Below are 21,279 nucleotides of genomic sequence, written 5' to 3'. Positions count from 1 at the left end.
AGGTATTTACTAGACTAATGACCACAAGGGCCTTTTTAAGGCTAGCCATTCATCCCAAATCTCTGACAAGTTCTGATACCCTTGATAAGTAGTGTAAGGGGGGTCTGGGAGATGAACCATTTACAGGTTGTGTGCACACATTAGAAACATAGGTGCCAAACCAGGAATGATTTTCCAGTTTCCTATCCAATTATCCAAGTTGCACTTGAATTGGGTTAGGAAGGAACTCTGCTTCATATGGATCACCAAATATCAAAGTAGTCTACCATCCCAGAATTAACTATATCTCTTCCCTCAGGCTACTACTTTTAAAACTAATCCTGGACCTTCTTTCTCCACATCTCACCCAGCTTCCCCCTTACTCACCCAACTCACCACCCCTGCAAATTGTTCTCAAACTACCACACTTGCTCACACCAAAACATTTTCATAGTATCCATGAACAACGTCAGCATTAAGAACAAATTCTCCCCACTCCCATGTTCATGTCCATAGTATCCATGAACATCCACAGCATCATGAATCAAGTCTCCACCTCCCAAGCTCATGTCCACTGTATCCATGAACATCCACAGCATCATGAATCAAGTCCCCCTGTCACATGCTCATGTCCATAGTATCCATGAACATCCACAGCATCATGAATCAAGTCCCCCCCTCCCATGCTCATGTCCACAGTATCCATGAACATCCACAGCATCATGAATCAAGTCCCCCCTCCCATGCTCATGTCCACAGTATCCATGAACATCCACAGCATCATGAACAAAATCCCCCCCTCCCATGCTCATATCCATTGTATCCATGCACATCCACAACATCATGAATCAAGTCTCCACCTCCCAAGCTCATGTCAACAGTTTCCATGAACATCCACAGCATCAAGAACGAAGTCTCACCCCTCCCATGCTCATGTCAACAGTATCCATGAACATCCACAGCATGAAGAACGAAGTCTCACCCCTCCCATGCTCATGTCAACAGTATCCATGAAAATCCACAGCATCATGAACAAAGTCTACCTCCTCTCATGCTCATGTCCACTGTATCCATGAAAATCCACAGCATCATGAACAAAGTCTTGCCCCTCCCTTGCTCATGTCCACTGTATCCATGAACATCCACAGCATCATGAATCAAGTCCCCCCTCCCATGCTCATGTCCATAAAATCCATGAACATTCACAGCATCATGACAAAGTCTCCCCCCTACCATGTTCATAGTATCCATGAACATCCACAGCATCTAGAACAAAGTCCCCCTCCCATGCTCATGTCCATAGTATCCATGGATATCCACAGCATCATGAACAAAGCCCCCCCATGCTCATGTCCTTTGCATCCTTGAACATCCTCAGCATCATGAACAAAGTCTCCCCCCCATGTTCATGTTCATTGTATCCATGGATATCCACAGCATCATGAACAAAGCCCCTCCCCATGCTCATGTCCTTTGCATCCTTGAACATCCTCAGCATCATGAACAAAGACTCCCCCCCCCTCATGCTCATGTCCATTGTATCCATGGACATCCACAGCATCATGAACAAAGCCCCCCCCCCATGCTCATGTCCTTTGCATCCTTGAACATCCTCAGCATCATGAACAAAGTCTCCCCCCTCCCATGCTCATGTCCATAGTATCCATGAACATCCTCAGCATCATGAACAAAGTCTCCCCTCTCTCATGCTCATGTCCATAGTATCCACGCACATCCACAGCATCAAGAACAAAGTCTCCCCTCTCCATGCTCATGTCCATAGTATCCATGCACATCCACAGCATCAAGAACAAAGTCTCCTCTCTCCATGCTCATGTCCATAGTATCCATGCACATCCACAGCATCATGAATAAAGTCTCCTTTCTCCATGCTTGGATATTTGAATACTGCCCTGATAGTCTGTGTCTCTCTGAAACCTGGCTTATCCCTCAGGTTTCCAAAAATTAAATCCTACCACCAAGTTATAACATCATCTGATAAGATTGGACTAAAAAGAAAGGTGGAGGTGTCACCATAATATTCTCCAATCAGCCTTTCCCTCCAACCTCTCTCAGCATCTACTTCAGAGTTTCTTCCTGCCAAAATGCTCGTTGCCAACTGTCACTTAAATACTTACAAAAAACCTGCCATTGTCTCTATTTTCAGACCCACTGATAATAGCATTCCTATCCTTTAACACTTCCTCTCCCATATTTCCCTCATTATCCCATATGAAACTGTTACTCTGGGTGACGTAAACATCGAATGGATGATCCTCAATACCAAGTCCCCTCACTCTGCCCCATTAACCTCTTTCATTTCACACAGCTAATCTCCAACCTAACTCATGTAGATAAACACACTAACTCTACCTCCACCTTAGAGTGGGTACTCGCCTCCAAGCCTAACCCATCTACACTTCCTGATACCCTTAGTCATCACCATCCTACCTCTACTGTCAGATATTCTCCCCAGCTTCACAAACCCCAACAATACAGAGACTGCCACAAACTCTCAGGCTTCAGTGCTGAAACTTTCAACAACCTCCTGTCTTTTTATAACAGGTTGTTTCTCTACAATCTCCCTCTAGAAGATGCAGTTCTGGCCTTTAATAAAATTTTCCTTGACACACTAAACTCCCTAGCTCCCATAAGGAAAATAAGAGTCAAAACTCTTTCTGCCTCCTGGCTAACACAAACCAACAGAAACCTCATGAATCAGCAAGATTGTGCTTGGAAAAAACTGGAATAAATATAAATTCCCACTGATCTCAAAAAATGCAGGGAGTTAGGTAACATACTCAAAAGAAAATAATCTCAGACAAACAATACTATTTCAACAATCCACTCAATAACCCACACTCTAACCCCCCAAAATTCTGGAAAACTATAAATAAGTTACTTTATCCTGGGTCCCCAGCACCCCCAAACTCTTGCCCTAATAGCTCCACTTATGAAATTGCCACAGTCTTAAATTCCTTCTTCATTAACTCTATCCGTAACCTTACAAAAAACAACATTGCAAACCCCTCACCCCTGCCACTATCCATTCCTCCAGTTTTACTCTTAGACCTCTCCCCACAACTTATATCAAGTCCCTTCTCTCCAAACTAAAACTTACTCTCCATCAGCAGATAACCTACCTCCTCAGTTCCTAAAAGTTGCTGCAAATTCTACTGTTCTCCCCATCTCCATTTTGATCAACAGATCCATAAAGGAAAATATAATCCCTGACATCTGGAAAAAGTTCTATATCATACCTCTACATAAAGTTGGAAGTGAAACAAAGCCTTTCAATTTTAAGCCCCCATTGCTATACTATATCCATTATCAAAAATCCTTCTTGATTACCTAGTTAGAGAAAACCTTCTAACCCCCACACAGCATGGCTTTTGCCTTAAACACATCACTACTACTGCTCTAACATCCTTTACTAACACAATAGCCACATCTCATGATAATAACATGCTCGTCATCTGCTTATTTCTTGATTTCTCCAAAGCCTTCGACACTGTATCTCATAGTTTACTCCTAGCTAAGCTAGCATCTCTCAGCCTAACTCTGCTCTCTGCTGGTTCTCTAGCTACCGTACTAACAGATTCTAAGCTGTGAAATGGCAATCTAACCTCTCCTCCTTTCTACCTGTTCAGACCGGGGTACCCTAAGGCTCCATCCTTGGACCCCTTCTATTTAATATCTTCATCAATAACCTTCACTCTGCTTGTCCACACAAAACTGTTATTCAATATGCAGATGATTTCATTATCATCTCCTGCTATGAAGACATCACTCACTTTCACACCCTTACCCAAATGTCTCCTCTCTCTTGAAGACTGGCTTAACTCCAATCAACTTATACTAAACTCCTAGAAAACAAAACTTCTTCTATTCCATCCAAAAAACATGCAACATCTCAATCTCTTCCCTAAACAATATAATAATCTCTACCGAATATCACACTAAACTCCTAGGTGTCATAATTCATGACCACCTAAGGTTTGATCTACATATTCAGCACTGCATAAAAAAACACACCAAAAATTAGGCCTCCTATATAGACACAAAAAATTACTCACTAATGCCTACAGACTCTCCCTAGCACAAGCCCTCCTACTACTAACTCTACTCTATGCTGCCCCCTTACTCACATCCATCTAGTCTAATCTCATGACTAAATTAGAACTTACAACAAAGTTGCAAGGTTTGCTGCCAACTTACATTATCACACTCATCACTGTAGAGCCATAAAAAAACTGCATTGGCTTGAATTCCAACACTTCGACTCCCCCAACTGCTCCTAGCTCATTCAGTCTTAAAAACACCATCATCCTGTGCCTCCCACTCCACTCTCCTCCAGCCATATTTCCCAAACCGTGCACTTCCTAGCTTACTATAGCATCAATTACAAGTCAGTAAATGCAATACTGTAAATTACTCTATAGTCATTCTGTACCCTCAGCCTGGAATAAATTTCCACTAAATCTCAGAACTATCACAAACCACAAATCCTTTAAATCGGCTTTAAAAGACAGCTTCCATTCGTCCTGGTCCTGCCATTGTAATTACCCAGCATAATTACAGTGCTATTTCCCTTCTAGCTACCCACTTGGCAAGCCTTCCTCACTAACTCAGGGTCTTGAGCAAAGGTTGTTCCTCCTCAGGATTCACTTCTCCCTTCTTTCGTCTTTCATTCAAGCCTCACTCTTTAAACTCTTGCCCCTTCTAACATTCCTCAATTTATTTATTGCTGATAGACTGATTTTTTTATGCACGCTTATACAGAAACGTGCTGCAAACTTGCTATTCTGCTTAAACAGAAATGTGTTGCAAAAATTGATTTTGTAACGTGAACTACTGATATTTTGAACTTCTTACATCTTTTGTATATTGATACTGTTGTTTTAAATTGTACTTTCTTTGGTATAATTCTGGAGCTTTTCTCCTCGAGTCTCCGTGAAAATGGGCTTCTGCTCAGACGGACTAACTCGGTTAACAAATGTCAAATTAATAAATAAATGCATGGATGAGGGGAGCCTGTCCCATTGATGGGGTAGTCTTCGGGATACATACCTATCTCTCCAGCAGGTCCGATTTATATCACAGACAAGGTTTATGTCTTTAGAATGGGTAAATCTGGTGCTGTGGTTTTAATGTAAACTGAGGTTCTTATAGAAATGAGAGAGGATATTCAGTATTTGGAACCAAGAATGGTCTTTAGAAATTTGTGTTGTATCAAATGTAATAAATATTACCTTTCACTGTTTGAAAAGTATATTTACTGATGTATGTGTGGAAGAAAGGTCAAAAGATCAGGAGAAAATGTAAGTAATTGAACTCCGATTGCAGAAGATATGTTAAATTTGCTGAGCATGTTTGATATATACATTTGATTTTGCCATAAAAGACAGTGGAATTTGTGCTGGGAAATTAGCATCATTTTATGCAGCTAATCTTCTTCTTCTTTCGGCTTTTCCCGGTTAGGGGTCGCCACAGCGGATCACCTGTCTGCTCATGATTGGCAGTGAAGTTTTATGGTGTCGAATTGCCAGCCCGGCTCCCAACCTTCCACAGAAGGCACACACATGCACACTCTCACACCTAGGGCCAATTTAGAGTGTCTAATCCATCTACATGTTTTTGGGATGTGGGAGGAAACTGGAGCACCCGGAGGAAATCCACGTGACCACAGGAAGGACATGCAGTCTCCGCACAGAAGGCACCCCAGCCGAGGATCGAACTGGAGAACCTCTTGCTGTGAGGTGGCAACGCTAACCGCTGCACCGCCGCAGCTGCCCGTTAAATGACTTTACAAAAAATAAAGCAATTTTACAAATGGTGAATGTACCAGGCATCAAAATGCAGAGACTTTTGCATATTTTGGTAGCACCAGTTGAAGCATATGAGAAATTAATCAAGTAGACCATACCAGCTTGCATGTTTAGTAAAAATAAAAATGAAACAGGTCTCTACGGAAGATTTCATGAAACCACATATTAGTTATAATTCATGAAAGCAGCAGCCAAAGACACTTTAAAGTTATAGTACAATATAGATATGTGCACTGTTAACAGAATTTTTTTGCCTCTGCTGCCTGCCGATTAGTAGGTCCCCTCCAGCCAATGTCCATATTCATTGCTAAACAAGTTCAACAGTGGTAGACTCATTTGGGAGAGGCCTTCATTCAGGCAGCCATTGAGGTGGATTGCCTTTTTTTTACACATTGGCCTTAACACCCTGTGCACACACACAAACACACACACACACACATGTGCATGACAGAATGGGGTCATGTAATGTACTGACAGAGGAGGCCATCCCCTCAGTTTCACAAGGGCCATGCTGTCCAAACAGCCCCACCCTCAGGAAGCTTGAGTGGTGGTTTTCCTGTTTTTTTCCAGGAAAATGCACCACTTCTAAGTACCTCCAGGTCTATGCAACCCTCCTCACCTCATCACCCCCCCCCCCAGAAGAGGCCTACCACTCATCTCACCTCCATGACTAGCTCCTGCAGAGTGAGGTCCAGTAATCAAACCCATTCACCTGGGACACAAATAGGGGCTCCATCTATCTCTTTGCCACACAGCCAGGCAATGTTAACAGAGTGTGACTTAGTCTCAAAAAAGCAAGCATATTTTCAGAGTAAAAGAATGTACAAAATGTAGGTTTAAATTAAATGTTCTGTTGCAGATTTACTCAAGGGAAATTGCATGTATTATTAATGGATAAAGGCAGCTCCTAAGTGCTTTGTCCCATGTATAGGTCCCCTTGAATTATCTATGTAGGTTCTTAGTATTTCTCAATAGAGGTAATATATAATTATTGACTATGGTATGGTTAAGGTCAATTCAACACCAAACAAGACTGGTTAATTCAAGCACCAAATGAGATACTGTATAGGCGTAAAATGGCTCACAAAGGTAGCTAGCCTAGTACTTACCTATGAACCTATAAGATGCCAAAGTGAGGGAATCACAGTAAAACAGTTTACAAACAGAAAAATGTCAGAAGCAAACTGAGTGGCAAAATACTGTGTGAAGTAATAGGTGCAAGATATGACTATGTGATTGTCAAACAATTTATGTCTTATGACCTGATCTTCTTTACATCAGGAGGTAAGCAGTCACTCACTTCCCAGACTTGTTGACAATGAGAAAGTCAAACAAGTTATGTCTTATGGCCTGATGTTCTTTACACCAGGAGGTAAGCAGTCACTCACTTCCCAGACTTGTTTACCTGAAGTTACATTTCCCTGACTACATTTCTGATTAAATGACATGACTGTGACATCATCAGTCATGTGGCTGGAGCTGGGACAACACTGCTAAGGCAAAATAACAAATGCTATGATATTTTCTTTGAATGAAGGCTTTTGTCAAACGTTTAGGCAAATGACTATCGGAATGACTAAAACAAATGTTATTTCATTTCCTACTGAGTTCAAGTCACATGATAAATCACCTAACAGAATGTATTGCTTAAACATGTAGCATATAACACATAAAAGTGATCAATAACACATAAAAATCATCAATAACACCTTAACAATATATTAATGGTGGTTTCATTTATCCCTGGTCTTTCATCTGGTTATAGTTGTTTATCATGGGACTTTATTTCAATACATCTCCATCAACCAATACCTTTCTTGTTGTATATAATTGCAATTCTGTATGAAATGATAAATGATCTATGCAGAAATTTTCGAGAGAATAATCTCCATAATAATGATGTAATTCTTTTACGAGGGTATTAAAATTATTTTTATCTAGTGCAGTTACATTGAGAAGCTCATGTGTACAACTCTTAGTTATCATTGATACAAAATTTATAGTTCTTAATTATTTTACAAATTTTTATATAAAGTCCCTATCTCAGCATTTGTTTTCAGTTTGTTTAGAAAAATCAAGAATGGATAGATATTTTTTTATTCTGTTTGACATTAAAAAAATTGGCTTTAGAGATTTAAAAAAAACCTGTCTATTGATTTGTACTATAAACTGGATTTCCATTCCCAAATTTTATTTACCCTTTAAATAGTCTTGGTTATGCATGTTAGTCTCAATGTTTGGTTCCAAAAAATCAAATCATTTTTGTTTTAAACAAACATATATATATATATATATATATATATATATATATATATATATATTATATTTCTTGTAAGTTCAGACTATTTATACGCTCTAATGTAAATTCTATAGGGACAAAGTGAAACACAGTGTTTCTATCTCCAGATATTTATCTATAACGTTTCTATTTTTTTTAATATATTGTTTATGCAAGTTGAATTGGTTTGACCATTGGAGTTTTTAAATAAATATTTATTTAATAGCGTTTCATTTTATTATCATTAGTAGCCATAGTAGTATTCAAAACGTGTGTATGTTGTAATGAGATATTTTTCCTTTATTTAACCAAATGGTTTAATGCAGTTGTTTCCCCATCTAGCTGAATAATTACAACATAAGCATAAAACTGCTGTTTAAAATATGAAGTTTAGGATGAGTTAATAAGATAAACTATTTGTCTTAAAACACCACTTATATACTTGTTTAGGCACTATAATTCCATCAGAGTCTCTGTAGTTTATACAAGACTATTATGTACATACTTTATTTAATCAGAACAAATATTGAGCAGTTTTTATCTCATTTAACAAGCTGTGTCTGTCTGCATAATTATGTGCTACCTCATACTTTGCTCTGTTTTTTTTTCTAGTGAGGTACATACCTCTACAACAAAAAAAATGTATTTCTAAATATATCTTATATTTCATGAACTTCATTTAAAGAAAACAGGTAAAGTGGCTGATTTCTTTCTCAGTTCTATGGTCCATCTAACAGGAAACTCAAAGTGTAATTATGTAATTTCTTTAAAATATTTTAAATTGACTCTTATTGCTTAAACAAATGCGGGACCTCAGACTTAGTCTAACAGAAATATCTTATCAGAAAACTGTCAAAAACCATGAAATGAATAATAATGAGCTAATTTGCCAATGAAATACACAAATGCCTTACAGCAACAATAAATAACTTTAATACTACATTTCTGAAAGAAACTCTGTAAATTACTGTGAAGCATTACATTTTTACATGACAGAATATGATAAAATGCTAAGTAAATATGTTTTGTGCATTAAGTGGTGTAGTCTAAACATTATGTATGAAAACAGAATATGTTAAAATAAGGAAGAAGACTTACTGAGGTCAGACCTTACAAACAATATGTTATAAAGAGTCCTTGTCATAAGAGTATAAAGGACACAGTTTGAGAAGTTTTATTATTTATAAACTGACCAGTTAAAGGAATAATGTTTATTCTCAAGAACTGCAAAAAATGTATAATAATAATATTACAATGAGGTTCAAAAAGATGTTCTTATGGATTCAGAAACAGCCCCTCGCTTGGCTTGTGATAAGAGCTGTGGTATAAATGAGCTGTTTAAACAATGTAGGAATTTGCTATTCAGAGACAAGATCTCATTTGCATATCTCTGAATCATTGTTAAATACCCTCAAGTACAACTTAGCACTTTAATTTGGTGGTGAACACTATCGGCCAGTGCATCACATTGGCACATGCACCCGCCCCAAAGAATCCTCTACACAAATATACAATTTCAAAAGCACACACACACACACACACACACACACACACACACACACATCAGACTCCATAATTACAGTCAGTCAACAATGCTAGACATTAGGGTTTCATGCTTGTTATCGTGCAGAAACTGCATTGTGATGCTACATCTGCCCCTGCTGGATGTGGAAAGAAAACCGGCACCTTTTTCCAAGTAAGGACCCGATACACCTACTCCCTGAATGTACTATCTCTGCAAATTAAAGGATTAATGAAAGTATGTGTATATACTGTTAAAACTGCTAGCATAGAAGCTATTCCCATACCCCTGCTAGGTGGTTAGAAAATGCTCTCCACCAGGTGTTGCAGCAGCCAACCCTCCCCCCTGTGTATCCATACACTTGCCCTTCTTCAGGCTTCTCCTAGCTTTTAAAAGCCCCTCTTTCAGTGCTTCCCCGGCCCCGGGATCTACCATGTCCCATTGATGTATTAACATGGTTTTGCCACTAGATGGCAGCCTATAACTACTTTTAACACTTACCTTTAGTGTAGCACCTTTTTTAACTTACTAGTGTAGTTTTTCACTATATCTACTTTCTTCCCTACTCCCCTATGACTATATCTGCTTCTCCTACTATTAGTCCTTGGGATTCACCCTAATCCCTCTGTGCATACTTTACTTCCAAACTTGTTATCTTCTCTACTGATTGTTCCCGTCCTGACCTGCATTCTACCTCCCTTTGGCTCTTCCCATTTTGTTCACCCTGTGGGCTCACTCTGCTCCCCTACCCTGCCCCCAATTCTTACCAGCCCCCAGTACTCCTACATTTACCATCACCTTGCCACTCCCCCTCATCTAGAACCACTTCCAATCATTAGCAACAATCATCTTTATCCCATCATTCTTAAAATCCAACCCACTACTAAAACCCTCACTAATCTCTCAAGCTACACTAATTAGTGACTCCCCACCCCTACTCTCTAACAAGTACTACTTAAATACCCCCAAAATGCCTCCACAAACTAATTTCACACCCCCAAAATCAAAACCTTTTTACTGCCTAATACCCCCACTCATACTTCTTTATCTTATCACAGCCTATGGATATCAATACCTCCTTGGCTCTCACTACCCTCGATCCAAAACCACCACTATTAAGCTGCTACATAACACTAAACGAATATTACCCCAACTCTCATCAAACTCTTCTAATGTAACACCTCTGCATCCCATTTGAGCCACTTATATGAACCCTAGAACTAAATACCATCACAAATTCTTAGTAAAACTCCAGAAACTTGGGAATAGATCACTAACTAACCTCCTAGAAGATGGTGACATCCACCCTAACCCAAGCCCAACCCCACCTGTTGCTATTAACTCCACAAATAATACCCACACTAGCCTACGAAACTCAAATAATGCCTCCAACTCACTCCTGGTGCGTCACCTAAACATCAGAAGTATAAATAACAAAATTCACTATTTACATGCCCTCCTAGATGTCCACTCCCCTGATATGCTATGCCTTTCTGAAACCTGGCTCAAACCTAATACCTCTGATAATGACATTATACCCCCGGTTATAACATATTAAGACTTGATTGCATCTCTAGGAAGGGAGGTGGAGTAGCCATCTTGTATAAATCCACACTAGAAGTAACCAAAACATACTTCACAAGCCTTGATAACTAGCAACGCAGAAATACTCCAACTCAACAAACATAAGTCTATAAACATAGCCTGTATCTATATTCCCCCAGGTGACAACAGAAACACTTTAGAAGGTATCCTCCAGTGGCTATCCACTAACTACCCCCAAGTGACTATTATTCTCGGTGACTTTAATATTGACTGGAATACCTGCTCATTAGACATCCCCTCCACCCATATAAATTTACATGGCTTCTCCCAGATCATATCTTCCTCTACCAGAATCAATAAGCCCAACAATAGGGAAAACATCCTAGACAGGATATTAATAAACAACCAACCCCAGATATATTACTTAGGTACTCTACCTGAGGACATCAGTGACCACTTCCTGACCTATATAATCAGAAAAAAATGACATCCCTCAACAATCTACCTTTAAAACCATTAGGAATACTAAGAATTTTATTCAAACTAATTTCCAGAATGAACTTAAATCATGTGACTGGTCCAAACTAAAACTACTTCCTCTAGATGAAGCAGTCTCATACTTTAACTCTGAATTTCTTGCTATCTTAGATAACCATGTTCCCAAACATACTATCAGAACCAATAACAAAGTAGCACCATGGTTAACCAATGGTACAAGACAAAAAATTATCAACAGAAACAAAGCATTGACCTCATGGAGAACCACTAAATCCCCAAAAGATCACATCACATATAAACAACTGAGAAATGATAAAAAGAATTCCATTATCCTAGACAAAAAAAGTTACTACTATAATCTGCAACAGAAGCACCAAATTCAACCACAAAAATTCTGGACAGGCTTAAATAGATTCCTCAACCCAGGTAAATCATCAACCCCTACCCCCTTAGCTACCCTACAACAATCTCCTAAAATTGTTGCTAATACCTTTAACGCTTTCTTTACAGAAACTGTGCAATCCCTAGCCAACCAACTAACTCCCATCACCTCAAGTACTACCATACCCCACAAGAAAAAAAAATCTTCATTCAAGTTTGATCCAGTACCTACATCATTTATTAAGTCCCTAATAAGAAAACCGAAACCCACCACCCATTCAACAGACCTACTACCCGCAGAGTTTCTCCAAAAAGCTGCTAATGAAATAGCATATCCGATTTCAATTTTAATCAATCAAACTATTCTCAAATCTTACATCCCCTCCATCTGGAAAATCTTGCACATTATTCCTCTTCAAAAAGGGGGACATTCCACTGAACTCTCAAACTATAGACCTATTGCCATCCTATCTCATCTTGCTAAAATAATGGAAAAATGCATCCATAAGCAATTTCTAGCCTGCTTGAATCAGAACAATCTCCTAGCCTCCTCCCAGCATGGATTTAGACCTTCCCATAGTACTACCTCAGCCCCTCTCTCCTTCTCTCACACAATAAATCAAAACCGTAATGACAACAAGCTCTCCTCAGCTCTCTTTCTAGACCTATCCAAGGCATTTGACATGGTAAATCACCAACTACTCCTAGACACACTAACATCACTTTCTATAGACAACCTAGCAATTAGCTGGTTTCATTCTTATCTGAGTGCCAGACAAGCTGTACTATGGAAAGATAATCTATCCCCCCTAGTACCAGTCACCCTTGGAGTCCCCCAAGGATCTCCTATTCTCCATATTCATTAATGACCTGCACAAAATCATCCCACATGCAACATGTATTCAGTATACAGATGACTCCACACTAATTTGCTCTGCCACCTCACCCACAGACTTACAATCCTTAACCCAAATCACTTTCAGTAAGGTAGAGAACTGGCTCACTAGTCGCCAACTACTATTGAACCCAAGTAAAACCAAACTATTACTCTTCTCCCCTAATCACAAAGTCTCCTCACCACCTCTCACCATAACATCTAACAATGGCACCATAATTTCCCCAGAACCTTGTACTAAACTACTAGGGGTAATCATCAACAACAACCTAGTCTGATGCTCACATAGACAAAACTATCAAAACAGTTAATAAGAAACTAAGCTCTTTATACAGGATTAAATAATTCCTAACCCCAGCTGCCAGAGCTGTTATTGCCCAGACGCACCTGCTATCAACACTTCTTTACGTCTCACCCATCTTCATAAACCTAAGCAAATCAAACCTCAATAATCTTATCAGCTGCTACAATAATGTAGCAAGATTTGCTACAGGATCAGCTTATAGAACCCATCACTGTCTAAACCTTCAATCCCTAGACTGGCTAGAACTACCCTATCAGCTTCTATATAACCAACTTATAGTCATTCACAAAATTCTCTTCCAAACAAACAGTACACCCATACTGAAAAATATTATCACTCCCTACAATAATCTAAAAGCCTTCCGCTCTTCCAACACAATGCTAGTACAAACTACTAAAGCTCACAGCTCAGCTGGTGAATCACTATTCCCCAACTCGCTGGTAAAAACTGGAACTTACTTCCTGCTGAACTTAGTACTCTGTCCACCCTACCCCAATTCAAACTATCCCTAAAGAAATACCTATAAAAGCACTGGATTTGTCCATGCGCAAACCCTGACTAACCCCACTCAAACAGAAACTATATATGAGAACCTAGCTACAAGTATAAAACTCTGATCCTTAAAATGGTCAGAATTAATTTGTCTCTCACCTGCTGGTAAGATTTGAAATAAGGTTGACAGCATGTATGTTAGCCATCTTAAGGCTGTGTGTTTCCCCTTTTCAGATATAATCTCTAACTATCTCCTCCTCAACCACCTTAAGGCTAAATGTTTCCCCTTCTCAGATGTCATCTCCAACTATTTCCTCCTTACCTATTAACTTCCATCCATTTCCTGTCTGTACTTCAGAAAAACATGTAATTGTGTGTATATAGCATTAAACAAATATCTATGTTGTTAAAATACAAAATAAGAATTTCACTGTAATTACACTTGTTTATGTACATTTGGAACTTTTCTCCCCGGGCCTCTGCTGAAAATGGACATGTATCCAATTGGACTTTCCCGGTTAACAAATGTAAAATAAAATAACATAAATAAAATTGTTAAATGACTAAGTTACACTTCAAAAACTCTCCCTGGTGTTGTCTAGTGTTCCTCCTAACTTTGTCCCGAAGCCTTTCCCCCCACATGAACACATCCCCATCCCTCTCAACTGTATAGTAAAAGCCACACATGCTCAACTAACTTATTAGTTAACATACCAGGTTAAAGGTGTTGATTTCTGTGTCAAGGCTACAGGATTTGAAGCATCCCCTCCTTCCTCCATTCTAATACATATTTTTTAACTTATAGTTTTTTTTCAAGTAATACTATCCGTGGTGTCAGGTACTGGCATAGAGTACTAATATTCTCTGTGCGAGGTGTAAGGGTGCAAATTTTGAATCTATTTTAGTGCCTTTAAGGCATGCTTTTTATAGTATCCATGACGTCTGGTATTCTCTGTCTCAATCTACATTTTCCATGTTTTTCCCAAGTGCTTTTCAGCCACGAAATGCAGAGTATCCCTAGAGATCCCCCTGACCCATGCCTAAGTACCAGTAGAGCACCAACTTAAAGACTTATAGTTGGTGGCTAGTTTTCTCCCTCCCATCCATATTTGAATGCCATTGAGGCAATTTGTTAAAGATGTATCCCCAGTGACCAGTATTTTTAGAGTTACTCCCTTAACCAATGTCTTCAGAATTATCCCTGGTGTCTAGTCCTTCTCTGCGACCCACATCTTTAGAGATATTCCCTATGAATTTTTCCATTAAAATGTGTTTGCATAAGTTTCTCTTACCATTACCACATACAAGATTGGAAGAAAGTGGGTGAAATATAATGTACAGGAGAACACTGACATTGACTTTGGAAATGTTCTCTAATTCAGCACATGAAAATAGACATTGAAGATGAACATGAATATAAGTGGAGTATTACATTGTTTAAAGCACAAGTTAGAGATTCATTCATTCACCTACTTCTGAAAGTGTGAATGGAAATTAAAAAAAAAGTGTGAATAGAAGTTTGGGGAGTGAGTGTCCTTTTTTAGGGGCAATATGTGGTTAGATGACTTGCTTGTAATCATAAACATGTAATTGGCAAATGGAGGTAGAAGACATCAAAGCCTGTGCTCTTGACTACAGGAAGCCACTTGTTAACAGTTTAGATCCATAATACACTGCATAGTCCAGCATACACTTCACTGTTTTTTTTTAAATAAGGGGTACAGTTGTTCTTATTTTGAAGTACAATTAATCTATGTTTCAGATGCAGGATGCTGAGGTGTGTATAAATGCTGTGTGTGGAAGGAAGAGTTTTTTTTTTTTTCACTATCAGCATCTTCTAAAAAAATGTCCATTCCCTCACATTGAGGCTTGTAGGTTATGTGGGAAAGAGAAGGAAAAATTTGAATGCACTGAGTATAAAAACAAAATTACTCTAATGGGGTGGTTGGAGATGAGAGGAAGAACATGATAGATGCTTCAAAAGAGAATGTGGGTATGAAAAGTGGTCTTCCAGAGGTACCTACTTCTGAAAATCTGGATGAGGTGAGTAACATGCGAGATCCTCTTAAGAGTAATAGCCAAGAGTCTGTTGCTGAAGTAGTGGATTTATTTAGTGAAATATTCCAGATGAGTCGGGTAGAGGCAAAAAGTGGGAGAGGATGGTTCAGATTTCTGTTGTGACAACTACTTAGTTGTAGAGCAGGATATGAGAGGGATGGACAAAAATGATGGCATAAAGAAAGAAAGAAGAAAAGGGGAAAGAGGTGATTGGAGTAAAAATTATTTTTATTTTTTAAGCAGTTTATTTTCCTCTATTCACTTGGCATAATGTATTGTATTACTGAGCAGCAAATTGACCCCATCTACTTATATGCTGTACTACTTAAAATAACTTTTTACATAATGAGACAAGAGAGACATTCAAAGAAGAAGGTGAATCAGTTTGTTTTTACAATGTTAAAGTATTTACTGCCAAGCACTTGAAGAGAGGTTGCTGAGATGTTTGCTGGGAAACTGCAAATATATGTGATTCCTGGAAGTCTAATTACAGATTACTTAGTTTTGTGCTCGGAATTCTGGGATGGTGGGGAAAAGGGTAGATAAGAGGGTTATTCTTAATTTAGATGAAGGAAAAAATATTAGACCAACTAAGCCGTGTCTTTACTTTCTTGGTTGCCAACTTGCTTTGCCAGGAAATAAGGATACAGACACAGTTGCAGCAAATGTTTTGATAAACAGGCTCTTTGTTCCTGGGGAGGATTACATTATAAAGGAGAGATTGGCAGGACTAGTTCTCAAGTCATGTCCTGTTTCCTTGTTTCTACAGCTGTTGAATTATACTGGAGTGAATCTATCTGTACTGAGGATTTTTATATGGGATTTTACAGGATTTATTTAATATATATAATGTCGAAACTCATAGGGTAGTTAATGTAGAGAATGCCACATGTTGTGTACTGGGGTCACAAAAGAGTAATTAGCCACAGACATTATTTCAACTTCTAGAAGTGTTCAGAAGGTGAAATTAAAATGGAAAAATCCTGTCTTTTGGTGAGATTTAGTCACTTTGTGATGGTTAGTTAAGACTTGAAGCAATATGTTTCGTACCAGTATGTTTTCTTTGAATTTAGTCTGGACTGTGGGAAAATTGGGCAAACTGTACAAAAAAGGACTAAATTCTTGAGAAGAAAAAGCAGTATTACTAGAATTACTGTTATTAGTATTATTAATGTGTATTAAGTGCTTTATCTCTTTTTGCTGCATGCTGCATGGATGTATTAGGTAGTGCTTGTGATGTTATAGTTTAGATTTTTTTTTTAAGTTGTCTGAGGATGCAGGTTGAATCGAGTGTGAAATGAAAAGGTGTATCATCTGATGGACTGAGAAGTGATGAAAGGAGATCTTGGCTCCAATGGCCTTTGTTAGAAATCTCATAAGTTGATTTTGCCTCGGAAGGTATTAATGTAGTGGAGGGAACTAACAAAAACTAACTATTAGACAAAAGGTGGTGGGACTGACAGTTATTTCAGTGAATGCTAGTAGCTGTGATGGTTTTTGGTTAGCCAAGATCTATGGCTTGGGGTGTCAGGACACTCAGAGAACTTTATATAGCTGAAAGATATTTTGATAATGTATTAGAGCGTAGGTAAGAAAGGCAGAGCTGCACATGAAGGACAAAAACATTTATCTTCCCACTTGTTGGAGTCTTACAGAATGGTTGCCCTCTACAGTTTGGTAGTGACTAAGGTCAAAAGCTCCAAACAGGTAGAGGCAGGGAAGAATCTATTTTGCATTTGTTTTCTCAATGCAGGTTAAGAAGGTATTTTTTTCTAAATTTTTTTTAGAAAGATGGCAAAGGATTTAGATATTAAGCCCTCAGCAAAGCTTAAGTTAAGAACTTATATGTATGGAGACAATTACCACAACTAATAAAGTGACATCTTTTTGGCTTAGTTTGTGGTGAGGAATGGCTGGTGTGAAATGATCCATCAATAGAAATAATAGTCTAAGAAAGAAATTGTTAGGCTGGTTCATTTTTCTGTAAACAGGTAAAAAAACAAAAGACAGGAAAAATCTATTTGCCTTAAATGCTTGAGAACTTTGTAGGTGAATGGCTATTGGAGGTAAGATAAAATATAAAATAGTAACCACACCAAAGCAGTATATTGCAAAAAAAAACAAAAAACAAAAAACAACTCTGCCACAAACCCAATAAAAAGTAGTACAAATTTAATCAGTCTTTGAACTCTTTGATGGCTTTTGAGCCAAAGCGCTAAGTTCTTAATAAATGTGTACTACTTTCTACTGGGGTTTGTGGCCAAGATGATGATGTTGTTATAAATTGTAAAATGTCTGATGGGGGTGATGCAATTTTTCCTTCTTTCTTTGGATTTTTACAAGATTTGCATTTTATATAGGCTTGTACAAGAGTTTTTTTAATATTCTGGGGGGGGGGGTGGCAAAATTTTGCTGAGAAATGACATTCCTTTATTATTTTTTTGTTTTGTTTTGTTTTCTCCTCGTATATGTTTATCAGAATGACGCACACAATTCATATATGGCACCCAAGAATCGATTGTGTTTTGTTGTGTTTCCTTCTGTTTACATACTTTTATTTGGAAGCACCTTCATTATGATATGTTATTCTCCATTTCAAAACACTGCCCTGGATTCCTTTACCTCTACGTGGATACCCACAGTACAGGAACACCACCATGCCAAATTTCTGCTGTAAGCCAAACAGAATAATATCTTTGCCACCTTTACGGTAAGCTTAGATAATTTGATGAGCAGTCAAAAATTCTTCCCCAGTCTATTTAATCTTGCCCTCTTTGAGGCTGGAGGGAAAGTTGGAATAGTGTTTTTTTTATGTAGACTTGTAATGGTCTGCAGACTTGCTTGCCTAATACTTACCTATGAAGTGAAAAAAAAGACCTCAGTTTATTCATCTCTGCAATCTGAAGTCAGGTTTTTCAGGTAGAATCCAATCTCAATATGGAAACAGAAGCCAAAATCTTGAGATTCATAGCCAGATGTGCTGCCAGCTCTGATTAAAGGTTTATACTTTATAGAGCTAGAGGCTGAGGTTTAATTTTTGCCTGTGCTTAATGCCTCCAAGGAGTTTGTATGTTTTCTCTTATGCCCACATGGGTTTTCATTGTGTATTCTAGTATCCTGTCACTTCCAAACATGCTGGTTATCCATATACATACCAGGTGATGGCCGAAACATGTCTGAGAAGGATCATTTTGATAATTTCACTATTGTTAGCATATAAATAATAAAACTTCCAGCACACAAGAATCAATACCTTTCAGTGGGGTTTCATGTCAATCCATTGAAGTGAGTTTCGACAAATGCAAATAAAGCAGAATCGGTTCAATGAAACCAACTTCGGCGCACACTGAAACAATTTTTTTTCAGTGCTTTTCTGTGGGGTCCATGCTGATCCATCAAAGCTAGTTTCAACTAATGCAAATAAACCAGAATCAGAATATCAAAACCCCCTTCAGCGAACATTGAAACAATTTTTTGCAGGGCGGCTTACCCCTGCACCCCATGATGTGGGGAGACACCCCCTCACCCTTTGGAATTGTGTGTGTGTGTATATATATATATATATATATATATATATATATATATATATATATATATATATATATTAAAAAAAATATATATATATATATATATATATTTATATTCACACACACACACACACACACACACACACACACACACACACACACACACACACACACACACAGACGCTGAGGTTGCACAATGGTGGAGAAAAAGATACTTACCATGTTCACATGTTCGTCGAAGTCAGTTTCGGCAAACTGGCTTTGATTTCTTTGCTTATGCTGAAATCACCTTCAGTGGACTGACATGCCCCCCTTTCAGCACACCATGTTATTATTGTATAAAAGTCTACATGGCCCTGTGGTTAATGACATACATATAATGTTCTTTGAGAAGGATTCCACCCTTTTCAGTTCTTAGGTCTTTATGCAAACTACAATGCGCTAGTACAAAAAATTCTATTTACAAAACAAATATACTATCCATGCATCTGGACTGATTCATTCATAACTGATTAGATTCTTTTGTATATGTACTGTTAACTCTGAGCTTTTATCCATTGATTCGGCATACTGAACTGTTAGCTAATGTAGACACAGGAAGTATTTCCTGCATATAATTCTTTTGTGACTGTTGTAGCAAAAGAAAAAAAAATATGTGTGGTGTCATACGACAAAATTATTCACCCTGTCATTTGTCTGAGGAATCATTGCAATATACATTATCACTATGAATTGTGCAAAAATTAGCCACTGATTTATTTTTAAATAAACCAAACGTATTTAATTTTAATGCTTCTAATAACTCATAAAGCCACAGAGTAAATGGATTGCACTTTAACACAATTTCAAAAAAGTAGCAACATTTTGACCCCATCTGCCCAACTAGAAAAGCAATACACTTATTCAGTAAGAAAAGAATTTGTATCAGGATTTAAAAGGTACATTAGAACTGTTAGATTTAAACATGAATAGTGAATCATGAATAAAGCACTTTCATTACTCACATTCTGAGTCTGATAGAAGGGCTTACATAAGAATTCTTGGATATAGGTTTAAAGACAGAGTTAAATAACTTAAGCAAATACTGGAACATCCAGAACTTTCATTGGCTGGAACAGTGCGTTAATGAAATGAATACCTACGTGGGGCGAAGTAACGGGCTGCAGTTAGGGAGTCCGTCTTCATCAAAGGCACTCAGGTCACATCGGCACCAGTCTTCAATGACATCACCCTTTCCTGAACACCAATATGAGCTTGTCAGAGCAGTCCTGAATGCCTGCAAAACAATCAGATGAATTAGCTGACAGAAAATATACAGCAAACAGGTCTGAGTCATTTAGTCACCGGCCTGATTCTCGTAACTCAACATTATCATCATTTAAGGACAGAAGAACTTAAAAAAAACCTGACATTTCAGTCTAAGAATAAATCAATCAGTACATTTTGATTAATTGTACATTAAACTGAAAGATCAGCTCTGGAATACTTAAAAGATGTTGCAGTCACAAGTAATAGCCTTGAAAGATTACCTAGGGAAACCAGGCAATAAAATTTAAGAGGACATCTTATTTAACTTGTGTGTCTTCAGTAGTTATAAAGATAATTCAATGTTCTTCATTCAACTACTACTACATATTTGTTATTTCGCTTGCTTGTTAGAAAAACGTTCACCAAATTCACACTAAAATATATAATCTATTTTTTCTATCCAAAATGTCTTTGCCTCAGCAACAGCTTTCTTATTTCACTACCCAAACTAAAAGAAAAAAAGATAAATAAATAAGACAAGGGATATGGCCTGAGACTGCTATAATACATGTTTCAATGAAGGTTATTTAAAACTGGCTGGAACATACACAGAGACAATTCTGCTACCTTCAAAACAAAGGAAACCTCATTTATTTTAAACATAAGTGCACACATATATCTAAGCTCACAGATATTCAATATCTGAGGTTTGCAAATAGTGACA

General features: G+C 38.0%; 1 protein-coding gene across 5 annotated transcripts in view; it reads right to left on the bottom strand.

Moving 5' to 3' along the window:
- ASTN2 (astrotactin 2) overlaps window positions 1-21,279 on the bottom strand; it is a 7,150,955-nt gene that overhangs the window by 1,261,351 nt on the left and 5,868,325 nt on the right. For all 5 annotated transcript variants that reach the window (XM_044057934.1, XM_044057931.1, XM_044057932.1 and 2 more), the window contains one exon: window positions 20,450-20,583. In XM_044057934.1, coding sequence (XP_043913869.1) covers window positions 20,450-20,583 — 134 coding nt within the window. The remainder of the gene's footprint in view (window positions 1-20,449; window positions 20,584-21,279) is intronic.

The sequence above is a fragment of the Protopterus annectens genome, chromosome 16.part0 (genome assembly GCF_019279795.1).
Source record: "Protopterus annectens isolate FY-2018-M chromosome 16.part0, PAN1.0, whole genome shotgun sequence".
In the NCBI taxonomy this organism is placed as follows: Eukaryota; Metazoa; Chordata; order Ceratodontiformes; family Protopteridae; genus Protopterus; species Protopterus annectens.
Note: the sequence above shows the minus strand (reverse complement) of the source record. Positions and strands in the feature narration are given on the sequence as shown.